At 39.3% G+C, this 26,932-nt stretch overlaps 1 protein-coding gene across 2 annotated transcripts in view; it reads right to left on the bottom strand.

The window, feature by feature from the left end:
• Nucleotides 1–7,930: 7,930 nt before the first annotated feature.
• IGFN1 (immunoglobulin like and fibronectin type III domain containing 1) overlaps nt 7,931–26,932 on the bottom strand; it is an 877,552-nt gene continuing 858,550 nt past the window's right edge. For both annotated transcript variants that reach the window (XM_044076544.1, XM_044076545.1), the window contains exon 24: nt 7,931–15,286. In XM_044076544.1, coding sequence (XP_043932479.1) covers nt 15,282–15,286 — 5 coding nt within the window. In that variant the 3' untranslated portion in view covers nt 7,931–15,281. The remainder of the gene's footprint in view (nt 15,287–26,932) is intronic.

Here is a 26,932-nt window from a genome sequence, read left to right as displayed (position 1 = left end):
GGGTGAATCTGGGCATTCAACAAGAATTCCTACCTGTTTTAGCTGTTCAATAACTGGTTTAATTCCCTCCTCCGCTTGTTTACTTAATGGATATTGGTGCTTACGAGGTCTAAAACCTGACTTTGCAGTTATACAAACTTCACCTGCTGTTTTCATTAATCCTACATCTCCTTTACCTTTTGACCATAAATCTACAGGCAAGGCACTTAACGCACTATCTTCCTCTTGAGTTAGGAGGATTTGTCATGCCATTTCTGTTTTGTCATCCCTGAGGTGCATACTTGGTCATGCCCAAGTCACCCAATTTAATCTTTGTACCTGGATCTGTTGATCTTTCAACTGACTTTCAGACATTGTGTTCCAAATCGTTACCTTTTTCGCCAAATCTACCCAATGTGTCCCCACTGCTTTAGTAACTGAGATATGTGGGCTATAACTTGAGCGATATAAAGAACTCATTTCCTTAGTCAAAGTACAGGTTACTACTGTATTACCTTGCGTATCCCAAAACATATCATTCAAAATTATCCTTGCACACTTGTGCTTAAAGAATTTTTTTCAAATTCTTTATCCGGACCAGGGGCCTTATAGAACATTGTACAATGTAAGTGCGCCACAACCTGCGGTGACCCGCTCCTAGATTTACTTAGAGCTAGATTGATCAACTCTGTATCAACCCTCCCAGGGCCATCTGAAATCAAGTCTAGGCTATACCAGTAAAACAAGTCTTGTACTCCCTGTACTACTAAGCCATCCGCTAACCTTTTTGCCTCAATGCCTTTAGGTGTGGGAATTGCCGCTATTCCAAACACATGCATCAAATCTCTTCCTAGCAAATTAACTGGACAAACTTTTGATATAATTACCCTACACCTAACAGTTTGGTTTGTTTGCGGATCTGTGAACAGTAGAGGATGAGACAGTGGTTCCTTATAATTTTTCCCGTTTGCCGCTTTTACAAGGACAAACTCATCTGTTTCGCAGTTCGGAGGCAGAACTGCTGGACCCAAAAGTGTACGCGATGCACCTGAATCACATAAAAACTCCACTTTCTGTCCCTCAACCAAAAACTCTATCATGGGTTTCTGATCTAGATGCATAGCAATACCCAAATTTGCCAGGTTTATGACTTCACAGTCACAATCCCGCCCTTCCATTAGAGTGTTCTGACATTCATCGTAGAGAGTGTCTGCCTCTTCATTATCCCCATAATGAAGATGGCGCCTTTCTTTACTATCATATAGTCATGCGGAGCCCTTGTTCGTAAGCTGTGGGGGATGTTGCCACTCTTCACAGTCGGCAGCGAAGTGCCCACATCTACCACATTTAAAATATTCTCCACGTTTTAACCTTTCCATATAGGCTGAATGTCCACCTGGTTCATTTAACGTGTCCCATTGCAGGCCCCCATGTTTTTTTACGCCACCATGGCGCCCTTGCCCCCTTTGGTCCTGTACTAAGAATATACCACCATCATCCCCTACTGCCAACACTTGTACTTTCTTTTTCTTTTTTAGATTAAAATGTCGCTCAGCATGCCGTGCATATTCAAACAAAGGCTGCAGTCTACATGTTCTATGATCTACCATATGCTTAGTTATAAAACTACTTATCGGAGCCTTACAACCTTTAAGAAAAGCATTTTTCAATTGCTGTTCATACGGACTATCATTAGTCTGATTCTGCGGAATCATCATTCCACAATGGTTATTGAACACTTCTGTCAGTCTTACAATATAATGATCTACAGATTCATCATCATTTTGAATGCACTGATTTATTACTGTCCAATCTGCTCTTGGACGCCACTTATCAGAAATTCTCTTTAACAGATCAGTGACTCGTGTGTCTAACACCCCAGAATTATGCTTTAATGTAGTGCCGTCATCTGCCTTACATGTCCAAGTACCACAAACTAAGTGCCAATCTGGACCTAAGATTTGTCGCACTACTTGTTCTACTTCTAAACCATTTAGATGATAACTTACACGCATACCAACTATGTCCTCAGAAAACTTTTGAAAATTAACCTTGGGATGAGGAATACCATCCGTAGCTCGCTTTATATCCTCTCTAGCCCAGGGACGATAAACTAAAATAGTTGGTTCTTGTCCAACATCTCCTGCTTGTGGGTTTGCAACTTGTATTAAGGGAAGAGCTTCTGAATGGTCAGAAAATTTAATAGCCCAACATCCTTGCCCTGCTGGTCCTGACCTTAACTGCATAGGTTGGTCTACCTGTTGCAAAGCAACTTTAGGTACTACAGGAATTTGTGAGTAAATTGGAGGGGTCACAACATTTCCTTGAGCAGCTAATAACCCACCCTGCTGTACAGATCCCACATCTTCAGACTGATATTGAGGAGGTTCCCCCGGTATGGCAGCAGCAATTTCACCATACGGTGGGGCAGCTGCCTGCCTTTGTACTGCACAAACTGTATGCTCATCCTCCTTATCTAAAAAATAAAGCTACTTTTCTACTTGGCACCAGTGATCCCTTTTGATTTATTTTCTCTTTTTCCTGACACTGTTTTTCTTTTATAGCTCGTTTATTTGCTTCTTCTAACCATTTTTGTGCTTGGGGAAATCCCAATTGTCTCTGCTTTTTAGTTCTAGTTCCTGCATCCTTTTTCAAATCTCTAACCAATTTTGCACAGGCATTCTTATTCAGTGTACCATCAAAACCATATTTCAACTTCCACTTCTTCAAAAATTTAACATTATTTTTGTTTAAACTTTTCATATACTTAGCATCAACATTTAAACAGACATCACTCTCACACTTGCAGCAACTTGAACCCATGTTTTCCTAGATTTCTTATTTTAGGACTGTATATTTTAGGACTGCATCAAAATTATTTTTACAGGGCTTATTACAAAATGGGGCTATCTTAACGGGGATCCTAACAAAATAACAGGTAATCCTAACAAAATAACAAGTAATCCTAACAAAATAATCTTAACAATTATTCCTACCCACCCTTAACTAAAAATAAAACCCTTAACTAAAAATAAACCCCCTGTCGACAAGATTAGATTAAATTAAAAGGGAAAAAAGGTATTTTCATCCTACCTGAACCAGATGAGACTCCGTTTCCCCTTTTGGTTCGGAAACCATCCCTCAGATAGGGATCAGAGTGCGGCCGGCCTCTTTCCAACGACAAATCAGTCGGAGGGCTTTCCGTCGAGGGAATCTTAAGATGAGAAACCCTCACCTGTGCAGGTTTTTCAGTCTCTCTGTCGGTCTGATCCGTATCTTCGTAGAGGTTTCCGGTCTGAAGGACCAAAATGTCAGAAGAAAAAATTCAAGCGAGTCACATCTGCCTCAGGTGATGAAAAACTTCTTTATTTGCAGCTAACCAGATTACAGCAGCATGTTGGCCAAGATGATCTCAATCTGATCAGCTTGTTTACTGACATCAACTTTTATACTTTCCTGTTACTAGCCAAAATAGCTTTTGTTACATTTCTAACAGTTGACAGTTGGCTATGAAAAACATCTAGGATCACAATTTACCTCAGAAAAGAATGCTTTACCTCAAAACCACAGCTAGTGTAGAATGTTTACCTCAAAATCAAAGTTAGTGTAGAACGTTTACCTCAAAACCAGAGTTAGTGTAGAACGTTCAAAAAGGTACAGCCTGCCTCAGTAAATTAACTCTTATTCAGAAGTATAGAAAACAGATGTTATTCAAGTTCATAAGCAAACTACATCTATTATAGGTAAAGCCCATCTTTAATAAACATGGTTCAATGACCTTTTCTTACCAACACTTCAGCAAATAGCATATTCATTTTGCTAGATGGGAGAAAGAGACAAATAATAATGCGTTTTAAAACTTTTTCTCTCAACAGCTATGTTCTTTGGCTGCCCTATGGAGAAGTCACCACTCCATACCCTTGCGTCCAAATATACTATCTCCAAGGTTGCTGCACCTCAGAGAAAAGGGTAACTAGCCCCACCACAATTTTTAGCAGTTGTGAGGATATGCAGTTTCATTCTTTGCATGTGCAATAGGCATGTAATATGACCAGCATTAGACTTAGATGCTAGATTTAGCTTCCTCTCACTGATGCAAAGACATCATAATTTTATGTTCTTCCTTTGAGAGTCCTCTGTTTAGTTCTCCTCAGCAGAAAATTTTGCATCTGTGTGCCTGATGAAGATTTTTGTTTTGTATCACATCTTTAGTGTCTTTTCTGTTCCTCATAGAAACTATAGGTATAATCAGTGAAGCAACAACCTTTCATTAGTTGACTAGAACAGAAGTCACAGGATAAGGTGTAGTAAGTACCCTGTGGATTTTGTTTTTGAAAGATGAGGTGTTTGCATTCTGCCCATGGGAATAATTTGAGAAACGGTACAGTAGACTAGCCTCCCAATCATCACTGCTCTCCATCCCAGGGCATTCACTTGGAGAAGCTAAGGAAATATAATCTGGTGTGCAAAATTTATAACACCATCACATGAGATTATTGGTCAAGGAGCTGCTCAGATTGATTATCTAGGAACCACAAAACCTTGTCTTTTATTTCAGGCTTTCCACCATGACCGAAATCAGTAGCCACAACTGAAGTTCTGACCATCCTAAGATGATAAACAACCCTTTATGCCAAAGGAGAATGAAGGACTACTTCACTATTGCTTATGTTGATTTTATTTATTTTGAATTTATTAGCTGTGAGAGAACACTGATCGTATTGGACATCTTTCAGTCTCAGCCTGGGGATATACACTAGAATCAAGGCTATGTTGTCAGTATAAGACCCTAACAAGCTTAGCCAAAGCTTTCTTTCCATCAGACACACAAAACTTCGAAGTGCATTATTACTGTATCTGATCACCTCATTGTGTAGCTTAAACTGCATGTACATAATAGTCAGCGAACAATCTCTGAGCATTACCATCTGTAACAATGTGGGACTCTAGGGGGGCAGACTTACTATAGAGCTGTAATGGCATGTCTCCTTACCTTTCTAATAAGTCAGACATTATTATTTGGTGACATATCTCTCTGTACAGCCATTGCCAGTTAGCATTTTCACGTCTTTCTGCATGACACTGCACTTAAAATGTTTGCATCTTAACCTTACAGTTGGCTTACAGCAGACAAAGTGGTGTTGAGAAGTACTTTCTAAGATAACAGATAAGCACCGTCCAGCTACATATTCTGTCATTTTCCTTACTGATTAGATCACCTTTGTTAACTAATACCCTCATTTTGTCATAGGTTCATAGTTAAGTACTAGGCTAAATGCCTTTGTGGGTGTACTAGGCTAGCTGCCCTTGAGGTAAAAAGAACAAACCAAGTTCATTTATATGCTTAAAACAAAGCAATGAGATAAAATAAGCAAAAAAATTGCAAACAATGCACCATTATACCATGACCCCCTATTAATATTCCAAAACGTGCACGCTGATTGGTCAGCGTGCACGTTGTAAATCGACTTATACAAATAGAAAAAGGTATTAGTATAAGTCTTTTTTAAAACACTGTCTCTCTATGTTAAAGGAGTTTAACATAGCGAGACAGGTTTAAAAAAAGCAACGGAGATCTCCGTTGCTTTTTTTAAAGCTGTCTCGCTATGTTAAACTCCTTTAACATAGCAACACAGTGTGTAAAAAGCAACGGAGATCTTGCTTTCTCCGTTATTTTTTTTTTAAAACCTGTCTCGCTATGTTAAATGTGTTTAACATAGCGAGACAGCTTTAAAATAAGCAATGGAGATCTCTGTTGCTTATTTTAAAGCTGTCTCTATGTTAAACCCATTTAACATAGCTTAATTGTAAAAAGCAACGGAGATCTTGCTTTCTCCGTTGCTTTTCAAACTCTCGCTATGTTAAATGATTTTAACATAGCGAGACAGCTTTAAAATAAGCAACGGAGATTCTCCGTTGCTTATTTTAAAGCTGTCTCGCTATGTTAAACCCATTTAACATAGCAAAACAGTAAAAAGCAACGGAGATCTTGCTTTCTCCGTTGCTTTTGTCCACAGCTCTGATGTACTGCGTAGGCATACGCATGTGCAGTACATCAGAACTGCCGCAGAATACCAGACAGCTGCGGAAGGGCAGTAAGGAGGCATTATACAATGCCATTATTTAAGAAAATTAAGAATTTTTTTTCTTAAATAATGTCATTGTATAATAGCAATAACCCACTTCTGGGTGTGGGTAATGCTGGATTTACCCACGGTTGGCTCTGTTTGGTCCCTCGGGCTTCGACCTCGGGACCACACCACGCCAGCCATGGGTAAATCCAGCATTACCCACACCCAGGTGTGGGTTATTGCTATAATAACCTTGGGCAGAGTGGAGAGGCATGAAGCATAAAAGCATCAACAGCTGTTTATTTGTGCCAGACTGTTGTTTGTTTTTGTCAAGTAGTGGGGCTGGTCTGAATTCCTGAATAGCAAAAGCACATGGCAGCAAAGGCTGTATAATTTTAGAATCAGAATGAAGAGATGTACCAAAGTAACACTGTTCTGTGTGGGGAGATCCGATTAGCTACATTGAGAAAACACCGTATATGAGATCAGCATATGATGTTGAGTGTTCTTTGACAATTCTTATCTGGAGTAGTTTACCAATTATCATTCTTAGGATGTACGGTTATGTCCTGTTATCATCAATACCAGAGATAATTTGTTTTATACCTTCTTTCTGACATCTTCAGCCCATCTTGCTGTTTATATGGTATCCTTAAATGACTTGACATTCCAACCTACGTATTAAAATACTTATGCAATTCTTGGGCCTTCCAAGCTATTTATTGAATATTGTTTGACTGTTTCTCACTTTCCTGTGTTGTTCTTTTCATACCTTTTCCACAATTTGTTTGACAGCTGTCCAAGCTGTTTGTTTTATGCCCTGTGTGGGGTATTTGTTTGAGCCCCCTCCATCTGTTTATTTAATAGTACCTTCAAGATATTCATTAGTCACCTATCTTGGGATGGCAATTAGAAAGCAATGTGCTGTAAGCGGAAGACCCAGTTCACATGGAGAGAATGAAACTAGTTACATTCCTGTCACTTTCTTATGACTTGTACATGAATGGTAGCCATGATTTACCTCTGCATTCCAGGGATCACGAGGTTCTAAAATAATTCCTAGTATATCTCTCAACTGTCCAGATTTTTGTCTCATATTTTTGGTCTCTTCCTCATAAAATTTGTGGATTTCTGGCAAATCACTGAGGTTGGAAGTCACTAAATAATGACACACATTTGAATTGAAGATGTTATATTTTTCAGAAAATACATGCTAGCACAAATCTTGTTACTCTAGCAATTTTCTAAGTTTATAAGAGCAATATGTGGTGCTGCGGTAGCGTTGTCGCCGTCACAGTTAGACGCCCGTTCGATTCTCAGCTAGAGCGTCTTCTGTGTGGCGACATGCGTGAACTGGCGTTCCTTCGTTGAAGGTTGTGCGTTAGGCCCAGCAAGCCAGCACATAAAACTCTACTGCCAATCATTAGTGGACCGGAGTTCCACTGTGGCAACCCCTAACTGGGAAAAGCCGAAAGACACAAACAAATAAGAGCAATATTTAAAATCTATTTTTGGGCCTTTGTCCAAATTTCTAGTGCTAAGAGGTTGAGCGGTATGATTCCTAGCCAATCCAAACCAAAAACAGAGATGTGTCATCAAAGTTTGTGAGTGTGACTTTATCCAGAACCGAATACAAAGTTACTTCAATGATCATATAATATACAGCAAAAAGAAAAGAGTGCAGTATGCAAGTATGTTAATTGCCCATTGCAGGGTACAGCCAGTGTCGACTTTCAAGGAGTCCTGCTCTTTATGGCCTTTCTTCCTTCCCATTGCTCTGTTTCCTTACAATCACCTAGTATACAATGTGCAAGCATGACTGCAGTCCTTCTGGTACCATACTGTACTACATTCAGTGACAAAGTACATCAGACTTTATGCAAAGCAAAGACTGATCTTTTACTTATGCTGCACATATGTACACATACAGGTAAATAGTAGAAAGTTTCATTGCTTCGCTTTTTAAAGGAATGCTTTGTTACTAACACTGCAGACAAATGTGGACTGTGCTGCATTTATTTATTTATTTGTCTGGAAGTCATATCACTTTTAAACCAATGACTCTTATGTAAAGGTTGTTTATCAAAAATAAAGAAACACGGCAGTCATGAAAACGTACACCTGTAGACAAAATACCAGCAGCTACATGCATATGCATCCGTTTACCCCACATACAAGAGAAGTCAGTGTGAGTATTATAGGCCGGGACAGCATATGGTAGTAGACAGAGTAGAATAAACATAACTGAAGATAAAACAGCTAACTGCTTGAGGAAAATGTAGACAGAAAAAAACTGGAACAGTTTTAATCGTCAGTGGAGCTCATAATTGTTGTAGTCATAAAAATTATTGAGTATTTAAGTGCATTTAATTTAGTATTTAAGGACCGTTAGTGGTAGACAGACTACAATTACCATCCTCCACACTCCCTGAAATAAATACAAAATCACATGGAAAAAATTAAACATACTGGTGGCTATTCTTTCCCATCTGGTATCAGTGCGAAAACAGCATACTGCTTACAATTTTAAAATCTTTATTATGTTTTAATTTTTTTTCTGAGTAAAGAATGAATGCATTTCACTTGTTCTTTAGAGAGACTTGCATACATTGTTGTTAATGAATTATGTGTCACCAATGCCTGTACTCAGGGCTCTCAGAACTGCTAAACTACATAAGCATACCAAGAGTCCTGTTGCAATTGTCTGTTTGTAGTCTGCAAAAGTAGGACAGCAGCATGCTACAAAGGTTTCACAAAGCTGTAAAAAACAGAGGATCAACAAAACTCACGAGTAGAAAAAGATATTTTTTTCCACCATTAGTTGATATGTCTAGTGTAAATATGTTTATACTGTTCAATCACAAATTACATAAGCATTTTGCAGTCACGGCCAGGACCATAATATTCAGATTCAGTGACAACCAAAACGTATAAGAGAGTGTCCAGTGTATTTTGCTTTTTACATGGAGTAATGCTTATAGTTAGATGGAATATTTTTTCTGTGCAAAGAGTATTTTTCTGTACAATGAAAGAAGGGAAAAATGAATCATCAAAAATGAAATAGGCTACACCTATTTGTGAGATGGATTTCTGCTGACAATGCAGGAATGGATATAGGTCACTGGAGAACTTGCCAGAGTATACCTTCCCTTCCTTGTGTTGGTGGAGCATAATGTAAATTTATCATTATGGGGCCTCCAGGTGGTGGCTGCATGTATTATAACATGCTAAAAAAACAAACAAACAAAAAAGGGATTAGAGTGAACAGAGTACTGTTACTACATGTTCTGCATGCCCAGACAAACAGGTAAAATAGCTATTCTTCTACAAAATGTGATGCTGCACCTGTGCACAGGTTTCTTCTCATATTCCTCAGTTATATTCACAACCATCAACAGTCTTGTTGACTTTAGTTATGAGGGTACCAGTCCAGCACAAAATGGCAAAATCCAGATGAATGAAAGTTCAGGGGGTTCTACTAACATAAACAGTAGGTTCATAGGCTCATAGGTAAATACTAGGCTAGCTGCCATTGCAGCCATTTTCTGTTTTTGTGCTCGAAATAACCTATCCCATTTGGTTATAGTTTGCCCTTATCCATCCCATGGTTGAGAATTATATATTACTCCTAATGAGAATAACTGGGTTCACAGTAGGTAATTTGAGGGATAATTTAACTATAGCATTTAAGTAAACCAGACACTGTGCTGGGAAAAGCGGTAGGTAATATCATCTTAATAATGCAAGTCTACTCAAACTGTGGATTGTTATCAAGAATTAACTCTGCATAGCAATGCAGTTTTCATAGTTAGAATGTGCAGACATCACTGGTCCTACTCTTAGTGACTGTAGGTCGGATCATAATTTCAAACAGTGCTACTGAATTTTCCCTGTGATCATGACACCCTAGTGTAACAACTGCAGCATTCACTACCTTAGAATCCTAGTTGTGGAATGATGCTCTGACCATAACCTATATGTCCTTGGATTAACTACTGACCAGGGCACCGGAGGAGCCATTGATGGAGGATAGAAGGGCTCATCCATCTGCAGGCAGCTAGGCTGATTGATGCACTGATGCCCTGTGGAATCTGGGTACAAATTTTAAGTACACCAGAAGTAATTGGGCCATGATGGATGTACACCAAGCAGTGCATGCTATAGCCAGAGTCAGGCATTACACAGCAGTGTGCATGTTTGGAGGCTGGCTGGTATTACAGGCCAAACCCATCAGCTGCCATGGGGATCAGGAGGTTAGAGTTTAGTAAAAAAAAATATTGACAGCTCTCTGGAAGACAGTCTTATGTGATTAGGTCTCATCTACATGGGGGATGAATTGGTCAGCAGGGACACAGGAGGTCTGATGGTTAGCAGACAGTGGGGATAAAAATGGCATAGAAGAAAAAAAGAATCTTGGTTCCTTTTCAGTATTTTTTTCCCAGAGGATTTTCAGTAATGCATATAGCACACAGGAGTACTGTATACCAAAGACAGTGACTGTGTTTGCATGTTATCTTCAATCAGGGTTAGATAAACTAGAAAGGAAACTAAAACTCTGCAAACCTAATACCAGAGAAGGAGTTATTCATGTGTATTCCAACCTATAAGGTATGAAGAATGGTTATTATTAAGTACTGCATTCTTATTAATAAAAAAGGTATACAAAGCTGAAAATTCACTGTCATACCTCTTTAACTGATATGTTTTCAGTATGTGAACATCAGCGAGAGAACTGTAGAGACTGTCTTATAAATTAGTAGTCTTGAGTGATAACACAGCTATGTTAACACTCAGGTTGCGCACACATCTGAGAAACCATCTAATAACATGACTTAAGTCAGATATTTCCAGTCTTGTGGAACATGCTTTTTGTTTGCCCCTGCATTTATGTGTCACATTTGCTTGCCCTCTAACATTACTAAGGTATATTGATTCATTGACATAAAGCATCTTTTATTAACTCTCAGAATAAGAATTTTAATGCCATCTAGAGGACAACAGAAAAGTTGCATATCTGAGAGGCTTTCCAAGTCATGCCATGTGTCTTGCACTGTTTCATGGTCAGCAGGGAGAGCTCTTTAAGTTTGGTGACTTATTGACAAAGCTGTGTGTGTCCCATGCCTGACTTATCTGCATGAGCCCTGTTGTAATTTAGACTACACTTCCATCTCCTTCATGTTAGTTGGGTGGAGTTCAATAGCAAATATAACTACGAAGTGAGTCGCCTATGGACTTTTCTATGTTCAAGCCTGGTACACTGTTACTGTACATTTAATAATGGCGTAGAGTCAGAATAATAACTGTCTTCATCTGGCTAGGTCATTTTCCAGGTATCCATACATAACAAAATCATGTCTGACACAAATTAAACTCTGGGTTTGTAGTAATTTTTTTGTGGTATTTTGAAACTGACTTGTTAAATCTATATATACTTTATTTTTCCACTTTTATGCATATGCAAATAGCAGTGTCTGTAGTTCTGTTATGGCTGTTGTCATTATTTGCAGAGCTGATGCTAGCATTTTGAGGGCCCCTAGCAAGTTTCGAGTTGGGGGCCCCTACCCTGTGTCACCATATTGCTGCCACACACCCTTCCCTTTTAATTGTCACCCACACCCCTTTAATGATCATTATATTCCACATATTATTAAAAGTGTTACTGCACACAAACCATTACAGACAGACTTGGAGTTGTAGTCATATTAGTTGTGAAAAAAAATTAAATGAAAAAGGCATAAGGAACAGTATACATTTTACTCATATTTCTGAATAGTACAGTTAAGTTTTTGTCTCCAAGCAGAGCTTTGATATGAAATCCAGACTGACAGCATACCAGAATATTATAGCCATATTTGTTATTCAGATGTATGATTTCCAGCACACAGGAACTATTGGCACATACACAGTAGCCATAGCTGGCCTTAGGCACAGGCCAACTAAGTGGCTGCCTAGAGCGCCACTGTAGCAGGGGCACTTTCCCTGTAGTCTGGATGGTGTATGCAGACCAAGATGCCAGCACTAGGTGGTGTGGGGGAGCGCCGTGGAGCCCTCCTGCCAAGGGTACCAGTTGACCAAAGGCTGGCCCTGAGAGTAGCCCTACAAAGCTAGCTTAATAACCATCTGCACAATGGACAACAGCTGGTAATGAACTGCTTGCTGAACTCAGGGTAAAGCATTTGATTCCTTCCACTTTAATTTACCTACTGTGTGACTCAAAGACTAGCAAGAGATTTTTCCAAATTCCCCTCCTTTCTTCACCCACAGACACAGACAAACACAGTACAAAGGACCCAAATTATTGGGTAAATACTAAATATTGCTTTTAAACACCAAAAACTGCTAGAATAAGATGAAGTGTGAAACACAATCTACTGTGATTTGCTGCAAAACCACACATTTTATTGGGGTCCTGACCAAAATATTAAGCAAAACACTAAAAACATGAGGCAAAAAATCTAGACATTCTGTAGGATTCTCCCCTTTTCACATACACACACACACACACACAAACAAATGCACTACAAAAGACGCATGTTCAGGGACAGATTTTAAATATTACTTTTACAACTTTTAAAATCTACTAAAATAACATGTATTAGATTAACGTGCATGTTTTGAATTATATGAAGTTTGAAACTCCATCCTCTACAGCCTCAGATGAAAAAGAATTGAAAAAAGGTGTCCTTTTCAGGGAAATTTGAAAGGCCTGTTGGCTGCTGGGCTATTCTTGGACAGCATGCAGTAACAGTTTATCTAGAGAGGAAGATTAGCAGTTTTTAGATGTTTTTTGCTTTAAAATATGTTATTTTTATGTGCATTTATTTTGTTTGTTTGTTAGTCTGAATATTTTGCAGTCACCCTAATGGTAATGGACATCAGCTGGGTATAACAGCCCTGTGTTTCTTATGCTTAGTCAAGCACTGGTTGTGCTGTTGATGAATTCACAACAAGGCTGAAATTTGTATATCCACAGCTAATGGGGTTTGGCTTTATTGGCCTGGAATTGTTCATAAGAAATAAGTCATGGGTATTCAGAATTGCCATATAGCTGAAACACCTGATGTTCATAAGGGTCATTTGCATATATCTCATGTGCCTCTGATACAAGAAGTTTGAGAGGTCACTCAGTGGAAGTTCTAGCTTGGCTGGAGTTTTCATTTAGTTTTTACTGATTGCATTTATTTTGTGAGATGAGTACAGCTTGTGTTTAGATATATTCTACATTATAACTTGGGCTACTGCTATAAAATCATACATCTCAACTGTTTAGAATTTCACATTGTGCCTCATATTTTTGGTGTTTTTCTCATAAATCTTTAGTTTGTTTTTTATTTATATATTTATTTTATTTCAGTCTGATGACCGGGGAAGTCCACTGGGCTTAAAAAGAGCCGGTTTTCAGTGGAGACCCGGGGAGAAAACCTCCAATAACAATGAGAAACATATTAGCATACACAGATACAAAGCAAAGAAGTCATACAGCTTTATGCAACATTATTCAGTAAAAAATTCTGCATTGTACAATAATAAAATCTAGCAACTGTAGAGTCTAAGAGTCATTAACAGTGAATTACAATTGAAATGTTACATCCACGATAATAGTGAATTACAATTGAGGATGAGAAATTGTTGGAAATAAACTATTAACAAAATCTGGAGGTTAAGGAGGAGTATGAGGACAAATGATGTGAGTGCAGAGATGATGCACAGAGTTAGAAGGGGGGTTTTGATATAGGAGGCTCCTATGTGATGAAGGAGCAGGGGCATTCCCACTTTGAAGAGAGGGAGGAATTGAGGAGGGATTTAAAGTTAGAGTAGTTATGAGTATTTTAAGGGAGGGAGGAAGGCAGTTTCTTAGTATAGCTAAGGAGCAGGATAGCAGAGCGTGTCCACATGGCCGTAAAGGTTTGTAAATTTTGAGCAGGTTCTGATTTACTAAGCTATCACTAATATCTAATATCACTAAGGACTGAAGTAACAAAATGATAACAGACATATAAATGTTAGATTTCATATACAAGATAATGTAAAACATGCTATTCTAACAAATTTCTAAGGTTACAGCAGCAATATTTAAAATCTGTCCCTTGTTGTGAGCCTTTGACCCCCCCCCAAAATTATTTTTGGCTTTGTCCAGAATTCTTATAGATTGAATGATATGCATTGCAACGTTTAGAATTTTAAGTTTATAAGAATGAAGCTTAAAATATGTCCTGTTGTAGTTGTGTGTGTGTGAGAGGAAAACAGGAAACATGCAGAATATCTAGATTTTTACCTCTTTTTTTTTTCTTCTTATTTTCGTTTCCTAACCTTTGGACTGGTCAACTGTGGTTTTCCGATTTTATTTCATCTAAGGCTCCTATTCAGTCCCAAATTAAAATCGAGCCTTTAATCTCCCCCTTTGTTCCGTTGCTACTAATGGGGGAAAAATTCATGTCCCGATTCCTAGTATAAAAGAAATCTAAAATAAAGCTCACAACACTTCTCACATGTGGAAGTGCTGTGAGGGTGCTGCAACCAATCAAGTCCTTGATTCACTAAAGTGGACCTGATAGATTGCAGCTTTTCACTGGCATGACCTCCTCATTGGAGGAAGTATTAACAGGAGAACAAAATGCACAGTAATGACCTTGGCTCACAGTAGTGCCAGGTCTGATAACCACAGCCAGGCACAGGAAAAACCCACCTGCATCGTGGCTGTATCTCAATGGGGGCCCACCCCAGTAGCAGCAGATTTGGGGGTTTTGCAGGTGCCTATTGCCGGCTTTGATTATTTGTGTTGAAACATGCTGTACAATTGTTTTGAAACAGCTGCATTTCTGCTATATATGTCTATTGTTGTGTCTGCGTTCTGGCCTAGGCATTAACTGAAAAGGGTCTTAAACCAGCATATGTACCAAGTCAACAAACAGTAAATAAAGCATCACATCTTGTATAACAAAGCAAAGTTCTGAAACTGCAGTCTTTAGAGATACAGTGCACTTGCTAAAACAGACTGTAGTATGTCTGAAGTGCCTTTGTCTGTTGTGCCGAAGTTCACATTCACTTTCGTGGTACTTGCAGTAATGGTTTCTCCATCTAATATGTTATGAAAAGAGGAAATGCTTCTGTAAAAACTACACTTGCATAATTAAGTGATGTGCTTTTCTCTGATCATGAATTTAATGTTGCAAAAATGAGAAGGGCCCTGTAGGCATAAGTGGCACATTTGAGACCTGTAGCTCATCCATTTCACTCTGGAAAAAAAAAAGAAAGAAAGGAAAAACAAAACATGAAGACATTGCTAAAAAAGAAGTAGTTCTCATCTTACTGTATTCATCATAAACATTCGTACCAAACAGCAGTCTACATGAATAATACAATCTCAACAGAATCTGAAGTCAAAAGGTTTTTCAGTGATAATGAATTTCTTTACATTTGCAATACTTTTTTAAAACAAGAAACATCTTTATTAAATTATCACTTATGACATAGATAAGCATACTTTTATATAAACGAAAACAAGCCATATTGGCGTATTTTTAGTTGCAGACATTATATGTCAATTATAATCTATCCAGTCATTTTCAGTCAAATATTACATGGCTCATTCAAATCACATATGGAAACTGTTGCATGTTTAATTCACAGTAGTGGTTTGAGTAATTTAAACATTGTCGACAATCTTTTAAACATAACTTTAATCAGACAAATCAAGGTTGAATTTTGGCATAGTGGTTAAGGTGTTTACCTCACAGACAAAAGGTACAAGGTTTGTTTCTCACCTTTGAAGGGAAATTAAGCTTAAAATGGCCTGCAAGGTCAGCTAGCCTAGTACTTAGTTATGAACCTATCAACCTAAGGAAAGAAGCATTGTACTCGCTGAATTTTCCTAGGGAACTCCTATAGCCAGAAGAATGTAATATTGTACTAGAAGAGGACATTTCTCTCCTGGAGCAGTGTAGCAGTGAGTCTTTTACTGGAGAAGGGTAGCCTGCACTGGAGCAGTATAACCCTGTGAGTGGAGAAGAATATCCCTGCTCTTGAATGGCACAAACCTGCAATGGAGCAGTGTTGTCTGTACTAGAGCTGTGTAGTCCTTTACTGGATCACTATACCCATGTAATACAGAATCATAATCCTGCACCGGAGCAGTGCAGCCCTGTGCTAGACAAACATGACCCTGTAGTGGACTAGTACAGTCCTGTTCTGGAACAATATATTCCTGTAGTGGAACAGTGTACCCCTCTCCTAAAACAGTTACCCTGTACAAGGGCAGTGTCACCCTGTACTGGAATAGTGTATTCTTTTCCTGGAGCAGTCTACTCCTGTAACTAGGGATGGGGATTGACATAATGGTTAAGGTGACAAAAGGTACAGGGTTGATTCTCACTCTTGAAAGGGGAAATTGGTTAGGTTTAAAATGGGCTGCAAGGGCAGTTAGCCTAGTACTTACCTATGAATATATAAACAGTATACTGCCTGTACTTGAGTATTGTACCCCTGTGTTTAGATCATCATGCTTGTACTTCAGCAGTGTCACCCTGTTAATGCAGTGGTATAACTGTGACTGAAGCAGTGTGCTCCTGTACCAGTATAGTGTAGCCCAGTGACTGAAGCATTTCATCCTGTACTGTCACCCGTAAATGGAACAATTTAGCCCTGCAGTGGAACAATGCAGCATATATCAGTACTCCTCACTTAAAGATCTGTATGAATACTGCTCAGTGTGTGTCAGTACTCCTCAATGAAATACCCTTGTGAATACTGATCAGTGTATCCCTGAACTGGTAAATGAAATGCCTGTGTAAAAACTGCTCCATATGTGTCAACACTCATTGTAGAAATTAGAAATACCTGTGTAAATACTGCTGGGTGTGTTAATAATTACTGTAATAATGTCTGTGTGACTACTGTTGTGTGTAATAATTATTGTAGAAATGCATGTGTGAATACTGCTCTGTGAGTGTTAATACTTATTGTATAGATGCCTATATAAATACTGCTCTGTGTGTAATACTTGTAGAAATGCCTGTGTGTATACTATACTGCTCTATATGTTAACACTAAATGTAGAAATGCCTGTGTGAATATTGCTCTGAGTGTAATACTTGTAGAAATGCTTGTGTGAATACTGCTCTGTGTGTAATACTTGTAGAAATGCCTGTATGAATACTGCTGTATGTATAATACTTGTAGAAATGCCTGTGTGAATACTGTGTTAACACTAAATGTAGAACTGCCTGTGTGAATATTGCTCTGTGTGTAATACTTGTAGAAATGCTTGTGTGAATACTGCTTTGTGTGTAATACTTGTAGAAATGCCTGTGTGACTACTGCTGTATGTATAATACTTGCAGAAATGCCTGTGTGAATACTATACTGCTCTATGTGTTAACACTAAATGTAGAACTGCCTGTGTGAATATTGCTCTGTGCGTAATACTTGTAGAAATGCTTGTGTGAATACTGCTCTGTGTGTAATACTTGTAGAAATGCCTGTATGAATACTGACTGCTGTATGTATAATACTTGTAGAAATGCATGTGTGAATACTATGTGTTAACACTAAATGTAGAACTGCCTGTGTGAATATTGCTCTGTGTAATACTTGTAGAAATGCTTGTGTGAATACTGCTGTATGTATAATACTTGTATAAATGCTTGTGTGAATACTGCTGTATGTGTAATACTTGCAGAAATGCCTGTGTAAATACTGTTGTGTGAGTGCTAATAAGTATTGTAGAAATGCCTGTATGAATACTGCTTTGTGTGTGTGTGTGTGTGTGTGTGTGTGTGTGTGTGTGTGTGTGTGTGTGTGTGTGTGTGTGTGTCTGTGTGTTAATACTTATTTTAGGAATGCCTGTGTGAGTATTGCTCTGTTCTTTGTGTGTTAATACTTACTGCAGGAATGCCCGTGTGGATACTGCTGTGTGTGTGTGTGTGTGTGTGTGTGTGTGTGTGTGTGTGTGTGTGTGTGTGTGTGGGGGGGGGCTATTACTTATTCTAGAAATGCCTTTGTGAATACTGTTCTGTGTGTTTTAATACTTATTTAGAAATGCATGTGTGAATGCTGCTCTGTGTGTTAGCACTCATTGTAGAAATGCCTGTGTGAATACTGCTTAGTGTGTGCTAATACTTATTGTAGAGATGCCTGTGTGACTACTGCTGTGTGTGTATGTGTGTGTATGTGTGTGTGTGTGTGTTGATACTTATTGTACAAATGCCTGCATGAATACTGTAGTGTGTTAACATTTATTATAGAAATGTCTGTGTGAATACTTCTCTGTGCATGTTAATATGGATACTTCTCTGTGCATGTCAATACTTGTAGAAATGCCTGTGTGAAAGCTGCTGTGTGTGTGATACTGTAGAAATGCCTGTGTGAATACTGATTTGTGTATTAATACTTATTGTAACTAAAACAATGAGTAAAAAGGTCACACACAAAAGCCAAAAGACAAATCTAGCAAGGCTAGACTTCCCACTGTATGATTCCTTAAACCCGTTGTATTAGAGACAACATGGGATATATGCAAATGTCTCTTTAAGGACATCAGGTGTTTCAGCTATATGACAATTCTGAATGTCCATGACTTTTTCTTTTTAAGTCTATTTATGGACAAATTCAGGCCAATAAAGCCAAACCCACTAGCTGTGGACATGCATGTTTCAGCCTTCTTATGGCATCATCAGCACAGCATAAGTGGAATGTTTGGTTAACCTTTAGAAACACAGGGTTGTCGTACCCAGCTGATATCCATAACCATTAGGGTGTCTGCAAAATATCTCAACCAGCAATGGTTATGGATATCAGCTGGGTATGACAACCCTGTGTTTCTAAAGGCTAGCCAAACATTCCACATACACTGTACTGATGTTGCCATAAGAAGACTGAAACATACATGTCCACAGTTAGTGGGGTTTGACTTTATTGGCCTGAATTTGTCCATAAATAGACCTAAAAAGAAAAAAGGTCATGGCTATTCAGAATTGCCGTATAGCTGAAACACCTGGTGTCCTTAAAGAGTCATTAATATTTATTGTGGAAATGCCTGTATAAATACTGCTGTATGTGTGTTAATGCTTACTGTAGAAATGCTGTGTGAATAATGCTGTGTGTGTAATACTTACTGTCAAAATGGCTGTGTGAATACTGCTGTGTATGTTAATACCTGTAGAAATGCCTTGTCGCATATAACAAAGGCAATCTTACATTTATATCAATGAAAAACATACAAAATTATACCACTTTAGTTGCAAACAGTTTACTTCACAGACACCACTGGAACAACTGTAGTTGCAAACATTATACTTCACTTATAAACCATCCAGTCATTGTCAGTTAAGCATTATACTCCTCATTCAAATCCTGCCTCTTAAACCTTGTTCCTGCTCTGCATATATTGTTCCCACATTTCCCATTTTTTTCCTATGTAGTTTGCTCCTTCCCTTTCCTAAAGATCCCAGTTCCCATGTGCATTAATACTTGTAGAAATGCCTATGTGAATACTGCTCTGTGTGTTAATACCAAGTGTAGAACTATCTGTGTGAAGTACATGTACAGTACTGAGGGGCATATGGATATCTTACTTCCATGGTATCTTTTTAGTTTATATTTCTGCTCCTCTCCCCTTCCTGTGGTCCTCAGTTCTTTCCTCAGCTGACAAACGTTTAAAGTCAGTAAAAGGATGTCATTATTGCAGTTGCAGAGAGATTTTTGTAGGGGAAACAAAAACTGGAAGTGGGTAAATTGTATCTAACTAGGGGTAGAGCATGCTGTGAAATTTCACAGGCATCTCCCCACACTCCCATGACTGTGACTACAAAAACAACTGCTGTACTCCCCCAGACTAAGCAGCATGGACCCAGCTGTAGAATCACCCTCCATTCTCTATTAGACATTAGCTGGCTGAAATAAAATCCTGCAGCTTCCACCACAGAAAGGGGAGCTAGTGTTTCTTGGTTGATCTTCCTTCCCTCCTCCATCCCCTGAGTCATTAGTCAATCTGAGGTCACCAGTAGCACAATTACATGCCCTGCCACAGTACTTATGGGCTGGTTACAGTGTTACTGTTGTTACTTTTTTGTTTTATTATGCCTTCAGTTGTTACTTTTTTGTTTTATTATGCTTGCAGTTGTTACCTTTTTTGTTTTATTATGCCACAATAAAATATTTTGGCTTGCCTTTCCTTTGTGCTGGCTCGTTTTGTGGATTTGGATTATCTATGGTTGGAGCCGCGCACTTGTTCCACCTTGCGTGATTTTGGTTTATTCTACAGTGTTACTGTTACACAGACTCTTAGAGACCAAAGATAAGTGAGTAGGTTTCATCTTGTGGTGGTGTTATATGTCTGTTTTAAGAACAGTCTTTGACAGCAGAAAGGCATGTCCAAATATCCTGATGCACTAATAAATTTACTTGTGCAGTAATGCAGAAGGTATACTCCTAGATAGTATGAATGTATGAAGGCCAAGGCAGATTGTTTTCCAGTTGAACATTAGTTGTTCTTAGTGCACTAGTTTGTTTCCTTAATTAGCATTTCATTACCTCAAAGACAGAGATTTGTGCATTCTCGTTGTCAATACAGCTTTGTTTGGAGCATGACAGAATCTATACAACTTGTTTTGTACTGTATTAGTCTGCACAGGGATGGGCATATCAGTGCATGAAGCTTTGCTAAGGCATGCCTTGAACAAAGAGGTAATGGGTTAGCTGGTGAATTTAGTTTGCACCCTAGTCAGTTTAAGTCTGTTGAAACAGTAATTTACCCATAATGCTTTACACTGTCTGCATTGTAATACCTTTCCCTTACTGTTTTTAGGGACAGGCTGCTTACTAGCATAGAGTACTAACTATGATACTATATTCTTGTTCAGATTTATTTTTAAAAATATTCAGCTGTATTGAAAGCAAAAACAATCATTTTTACTGTATTCATACACTGCTCCTGTGTTCCTTATTGGCATTGAGTTTGAAGTAGTCATACGTCAAGAGACATGAAACCCTCAACAATAATTTACAGTTTAGATAAAACAGTCAATAATTTACAATTTAGCAATTTATATAATTGTTTTATTGTGTTTTCCTTTGCTTGTAACCAGGAAAAGAATCCATTTTAAACTGCTATCATATTTTAAGTGTTTTATGCGTTTTTATTTTGTGGGATATATTTCTTAAAGTATATTTACTGTTCCTTTCACTTCTTTATTGGTACAAATGCTTGGATTGTTTTCCTTTAAAGAAAGTTGTTGTTTGCAAATAGAGCTTTTACACATTTGGTTATCTGATTTTTTATGTTTCTTACATATTGTGGAAATTTTAAAAATGTTTTGGCCACCACTGAAGGCTATCATAATGTACTGAAAACCTCCCACCCATAGGTGAGCTGGTAAAATGCTGCTTATTTTCCTATCTACCCGACCCCCCCCCAACTAACATAGTTTAGACTGTTGATAATGAAGAAGAGTAACAACTGTGTTAAAAGCTTTTTGATTGTGTTTTAAGTTAATTTCAGAAAAATTTTGAGTGTTGTTATGTACTTGCACCAAACTGCTTTTACATGTTATAGGAGGTCATAGGATCATAGGAGGTTACTAGGCTATTAGCCCTGAGGTCCTTATAAGCCTAGCCAAGAGTTTAGCCCATGTTTAGGCAAGTCAGCACCCAAAGCCCCTGTCAAGTAGGGACCCAGGTGGAATCCCAGGGGTGTATTTTCTGTTTCCCATCCAGTTTGCGCTTAAAAAGGGATAATGAGGTACTCTGCTTAACACAGAAAGGGAGTCTATTCCATAGATGGGGGAGTCTCTGGGACACAAATCTGCCCTGCTAACAAGTCCTGTTGATATCACAGACCAAGTTGAGGTCGCACGTACGGGTTGCTTGAGTGGAGCTTGGCTTGCAGATATGCAGCAGTCCCATCAAGGAGGGGTCTGAGTTTGCTTTGTATGCTAGAAAAAGGTCACCTATGAGGAGTCTGTATGAAACTGAGTAGAGGGACAGGGCTATTAGCCTATCTGTGTAGGGTAGATGTTTGAGGCCTTGAATTCTCCTAGTAAGGAACCTCATGATCTCTCCAGCTGCTGCATTTGCCTTGTGAGTTACATTCCGAAGGGGGCATTATACTCAATAATTGGCATTATAAGGGAGGAATACAGGGATGTTATGACCTCTTTGTCCCAGAATGAAATACCCTTACTTATGAGGTGGGCCATGTAGAAAGCTTTCAATACAACGGAAGCAACATGGTGGTCAAAAGTCAGGTTCTATCAACCTGGGTGCCCAAATCCCTCACTACGGATTGTGTACTTAGGACATTCTTATTAATGTGAGAATATGTGGTGACTTCACTCTCCTCAAAGGGGATGATGATGCATTTTTTGGCATTCAGCTTGAGGCCATGTTTCTGGCACCAGTAATTGTTTTGGGTGAGACCCTCTTGGAGGACGTCCACATCACTTGGGGAATTGATAACTGCACCCAGCTTGCAGTCATCAGCAAATTTGGTCAGCCATAGCCTACTGGTTTTGGCCTGCACCTCAGAAAAATATATCCTGAATAACAGAGGCCCCAAGACCAATCCCTGGGATACGCTACTCTTTACGGGTCGACTGTTTGAGGTGGCTTCCCCAATTTTGATTAGGTGGGTTCTATCAGTGAGCCAGTTTGCTACCCACCTGGTAACATATGGCTTGATGCCTAGTTGAGAGAGTTTATCTACTATGCCCGAGTGGGGAATAGTGTCAAAGCCTTTGACTAGGTCCAGGTAGGTGGTGTGCACCATCTTCCCCTCGTCCATGACTTTGGTGATTGTCTCAAAGAAGTTGACCAGATTTAACACACATGACTTCCCTTTGACAAAGTCAAACTGTGTGGGGTCGAGTGTTTGGAGGTTGCCATTGTATCTTTTAATGAGGTCTATGATAATCTGTTCCATGGCCTTGCAGATCAGGCTAGTTAGGCTGATGGGTCTATAATTTCCTGGATTAGTGGACGCTCCACTTTTGTGTAAAGGGATGACAGTGGCTGTCCTCCACTCATCTGGGACAATGCTGGTGCTCAGGCTTTGGTTAAATAGGGTGCCTAAAGGTGTTGCAAGTTCATGCCTGAGTTCATGTAGGATGCAGCCTAGGATGTTACTGAGTCTCATGGAGGCTGTATTTTTTGCTTTTGAGAGAGCAGTGATGACCTGTTCCTAGAGATGAGGGGTGGGGGGGGGACAGGTAGTGGGGATGTCCTGATTTACTGATGGGGGACAGAGGGGAGAATTTTCGCTGAATCTGTCAGCCAGTAGATTGGCTATATCTACAGCAGTTGTGTATGTGGTGTCCTTGACCACCAGTTCTGAACAGATCTGGTTGCTTCCTTTGAGATTGCAGACATATGTGAAGAAGGCCTTATGATTGTCTGTAGTAGATGTGGCCAATTTGGACTCGAAGTTGGCTTTAGAGGATTTCACTAGTGCTCTTATTTGCTTGTTCAGGCTAAAGAGAGATTGCTTCCAATTGGGCACCTGCTCCTTCTTGGTCCTGGACAGCAATTTTATTTCCTTTTGTTATGCAGTTTATTTATTGCAGATGTCTCCCAGACAGGTTTACTCTTCCTTGCAGAGAATGATTTTGTCCTGTCAGGTATTCCTTATTCCATGCATCTGTATAAATGCTTGTATAGTACTTTGCTGTAGATCTGGACATTGATGCCAGTTCCTACAGTGGGGGAGGGGCTGTGAAGCTGTTTATACCCTCCCTCAGGAGGTTGTAATCACTTTGGAGACGTTTTTTTGTTTGACCCTAGCTAGAGGGGGGTCAGGAGAGATGGTGACTTCGAAAGTGACCGCTTTATGGTCGGATCTTACCAGGGAGGATGATACCGTAGGGGTGCTGCAGTGGTTACTCATGTTGGTTAATACTAAGTCCAAGATATTATCACCTCTTGTGGGGGTATCGACTAGCTGTTCCAAGGCATTTGCATTGATAAAATTGAGGACTCTCTGGGCATTTGCATTCTGGCATGAGTAGTTTTTCCAGTCTATGGTTGAGTAATTAAAGTCACCCAAGATCAGGGTAAAGGTTTGAATCTTGATAGATTTGAAGAGGTCCATATATGTGGAGTGGGCATCTTGAGTCAAATTTGGGGGCCTGTAGCTAGCTATAATTTGAATAGGGGTCTTGTCAACGGTTAATTGCACCTGGAGTGTCTCCTGTGTGTCATACTGTTTGACCAGCCTGGAGGTGTATGTGTCTTTAATATATTTTGAAACTCCAAGTCCTTTGGCTTTGCTGCACACATTTTGGGGTCCAAATGTATGATAGGGTGAGTAACCAGGTAAGGCTGGGATGCTCTCAGCAGTTTTGAACCAGGTTTCTGTGACTGCACAAATGTCAGCATCTTCCAGGGTTAAGAATGCTTGCAGTGAGTGCAGTTTCATGTTTCGACTCCTAGTGTTTAGCAGCATGACCTTTAATTTGCATTTTGTTGAAATTTTTATGTTGGTAGTATCGACCTCATGACTTTTCCTAAAAAAGGCACTATGGGGAAGCAAGGACCTTTGCCAGAAGCCTGAAGCCCAAGTGAGACAGATGCAGGCCATTTCTAGCAAAACATCATGGTCTGTCGATCATATCTTCTCTGGCTGTCAGGCAATGGATCCCCCTGGAATGACACCAGAAACTAAGCCAATTGTTAAAGTCAATCATTTTCTGTTTGTATTGAGGCATCATTCTAGGTGATGGTAGAATGCTGCTTAAGGCTAGGGACATATCTGCCTGTGACACATATTCAGTGAGCTCAGTCATGTCTCTCTTCATATAGTCCAGGGAGGTACATCTCAAGTCACTCATGCCGTGTCTCCTACTGCAGTGTTTTCATATTCAGAAAATAAGTTATTGCAGTAGCATGCCATTTTAGATATATAATTTTGTATGTAACAGTTTCAGTATTTTTATTGTACTCAGAGAATGTTTTATGGTTGCTTTCCTTAGAACATCTAAATGTTAATTATTAGCATCGTTGTACAAGGAGGTCCAATAGATTCAGAAAACTTCCTTGCTTCGTGGTAAGCAAATTGATATGATGAATGGCATACGCAGTGTGTGTACGATTAAGAAAAACAAGATTTGTGATGAGACCAGGACAAGCAGCATTATCAGGCTCAGTGTATAAAAATGGCATATACTGGCATGGTAATTAGCGATATTATTAAATGCCTTTCTGTGTACGCTAATGTGACAAAATAATATGGCAAAGTGATTCAGAAATGTATAAATGCTGTGCAGTGGAGCTGCGCCTGCTGTATATTTGAACATGGCCGAGGGCTTGTGCTCAGATTGAGAGAATAGGTTCATAGGTACATAGGAGATTACTAAGCTAATGGCTTAAGAGTCCTTTCAAGCCTAGCCAATATAACGTGATTATACCCAGTATTTGGCCCCTAAGGGCAAGGAGATATCATGGATTTGAATTTACAGATTGCTCCTGTCAATAAGGGACATAGGCAGTACTTCAGGTGTGAATTTGCGATTTCCCCCATCCATTGATCCAAATTGTGTTTGAAGAGGGTCAGAGAAGGACTGTGCTTAATGCGAATAGGAAGCATGTTCCAAAGAAGGGGCAATATCTGTCTCTCCAGAATGTTTTGTTTGGGTCTCTGACTAAGTTTAAATTCCTAGATTGATTGACCCTCATGCTGTTAGACTTGCAGATGTGTAGCAGCTTCATCAGAGATGGATTTGTGAGTGCCTTTTAAGTCAGGCACAGGTTACCCCTTAATAGTCGGCAGTAGACAAAGTAAAGAGATAGGGCTTTTAGTCTGTCTGCATAGGACATGTTGTTTACACCCTGTATTTTCTTTGTGAGGAACCTCTGAGGTCACTCCAGGTGCTATAACTGATAGTCAAGTACATGCCAAATGGAATATTGTACTCAATTATTGATCTAACGAGGGCTGAGTACAACAGGACTATATTTTCCTTGGATCTGGATGCTATACCTTTACTTATACGTTATTACACATGGAAGGACTTCCTCACTACTGTGGACACATGGTGGTCAAAGTTCAGGCTACTATCTGTCTGTGTACCTAGATCTCTCATGTCTGAGTCTGCTCTTAGCAGTGTGCTATTGATGTTGTAATTTACAGGAGTATTTGACTTCCCAAAGGGTATGGTAATGGATTTTTCTCATTTAGTTTTAGGCCTTAGTTCTGGCACCAGTAATTAGTCTGATCTAGACCTTCCTGAAGGATATCTACATTGTTGGGGGATTCAGTGATTGCCCCCAGCTTGCAGTTGTTGGAAGACTTTGTCATCCATAGGTCTTCCACATAAGCCTTGCCTTCAGAGAAGTATATTCCAAACAGGAGTGACCGCAGCACTGAGCCTTGTGGCACACCACTAGTATCCAGCCTCTTTCTGGATCTGGATTCACCCACTTATAACCACATGTGTCCTGTCTGTGATCCACTTAGCTATCCAGCTGGTGATGAAGGGATATATGCCCAGTTTTTTGAGTTTATTTATAATACCTGAGTGAGGAATTGTGTCGAATGCCTTGGCGAGGTCAAGGTAGGCGGTATGTACTATTTTGCCCTCATCCATTGGCCTTAGTGACTTTCTCAAAGAAATCCACCAGATTCAATAGGCATGACCTGCCCTTGACAAAGACAAATCGGGTCGGGTCTATTGTTTGGTAGTTTTCAGTGTCATTATTTATCAGGTCCATGATTATTCTTTCCATGGTCTTACATATAAAACTAGTCAAACTTATGGGTCTTTAATTTTCCAGGTCAGTAGATGGTCCCCCTTTATACAGAGGGACGACTGTTGTAGTACTCCACTCTATCAAGACAAAGCCAGTCTGAAGGCTGTGGTTAAACAGAGATCCTAATGACCTTGTTAAGTCCTGAT

This window comes from Protopterus annectens, chromosome 7.part0 (genome assembly GCF_019279795.1).
Source record: "Protopterus annectens isolate FY-2018-M chromosome 7.part0, PAN1.0, whole genome shotgun sequence".
Lineage (NCBI taxonomy): Eukaryota > Metazoa > Chordata > Ceratodontiformes > Protopteridae > Protopterus > Protopterus annectens.
Note: the sequence above shows the minus strand (reverse complement) of the source record. Positions and strands in the feature narration are given on the sequence as shown.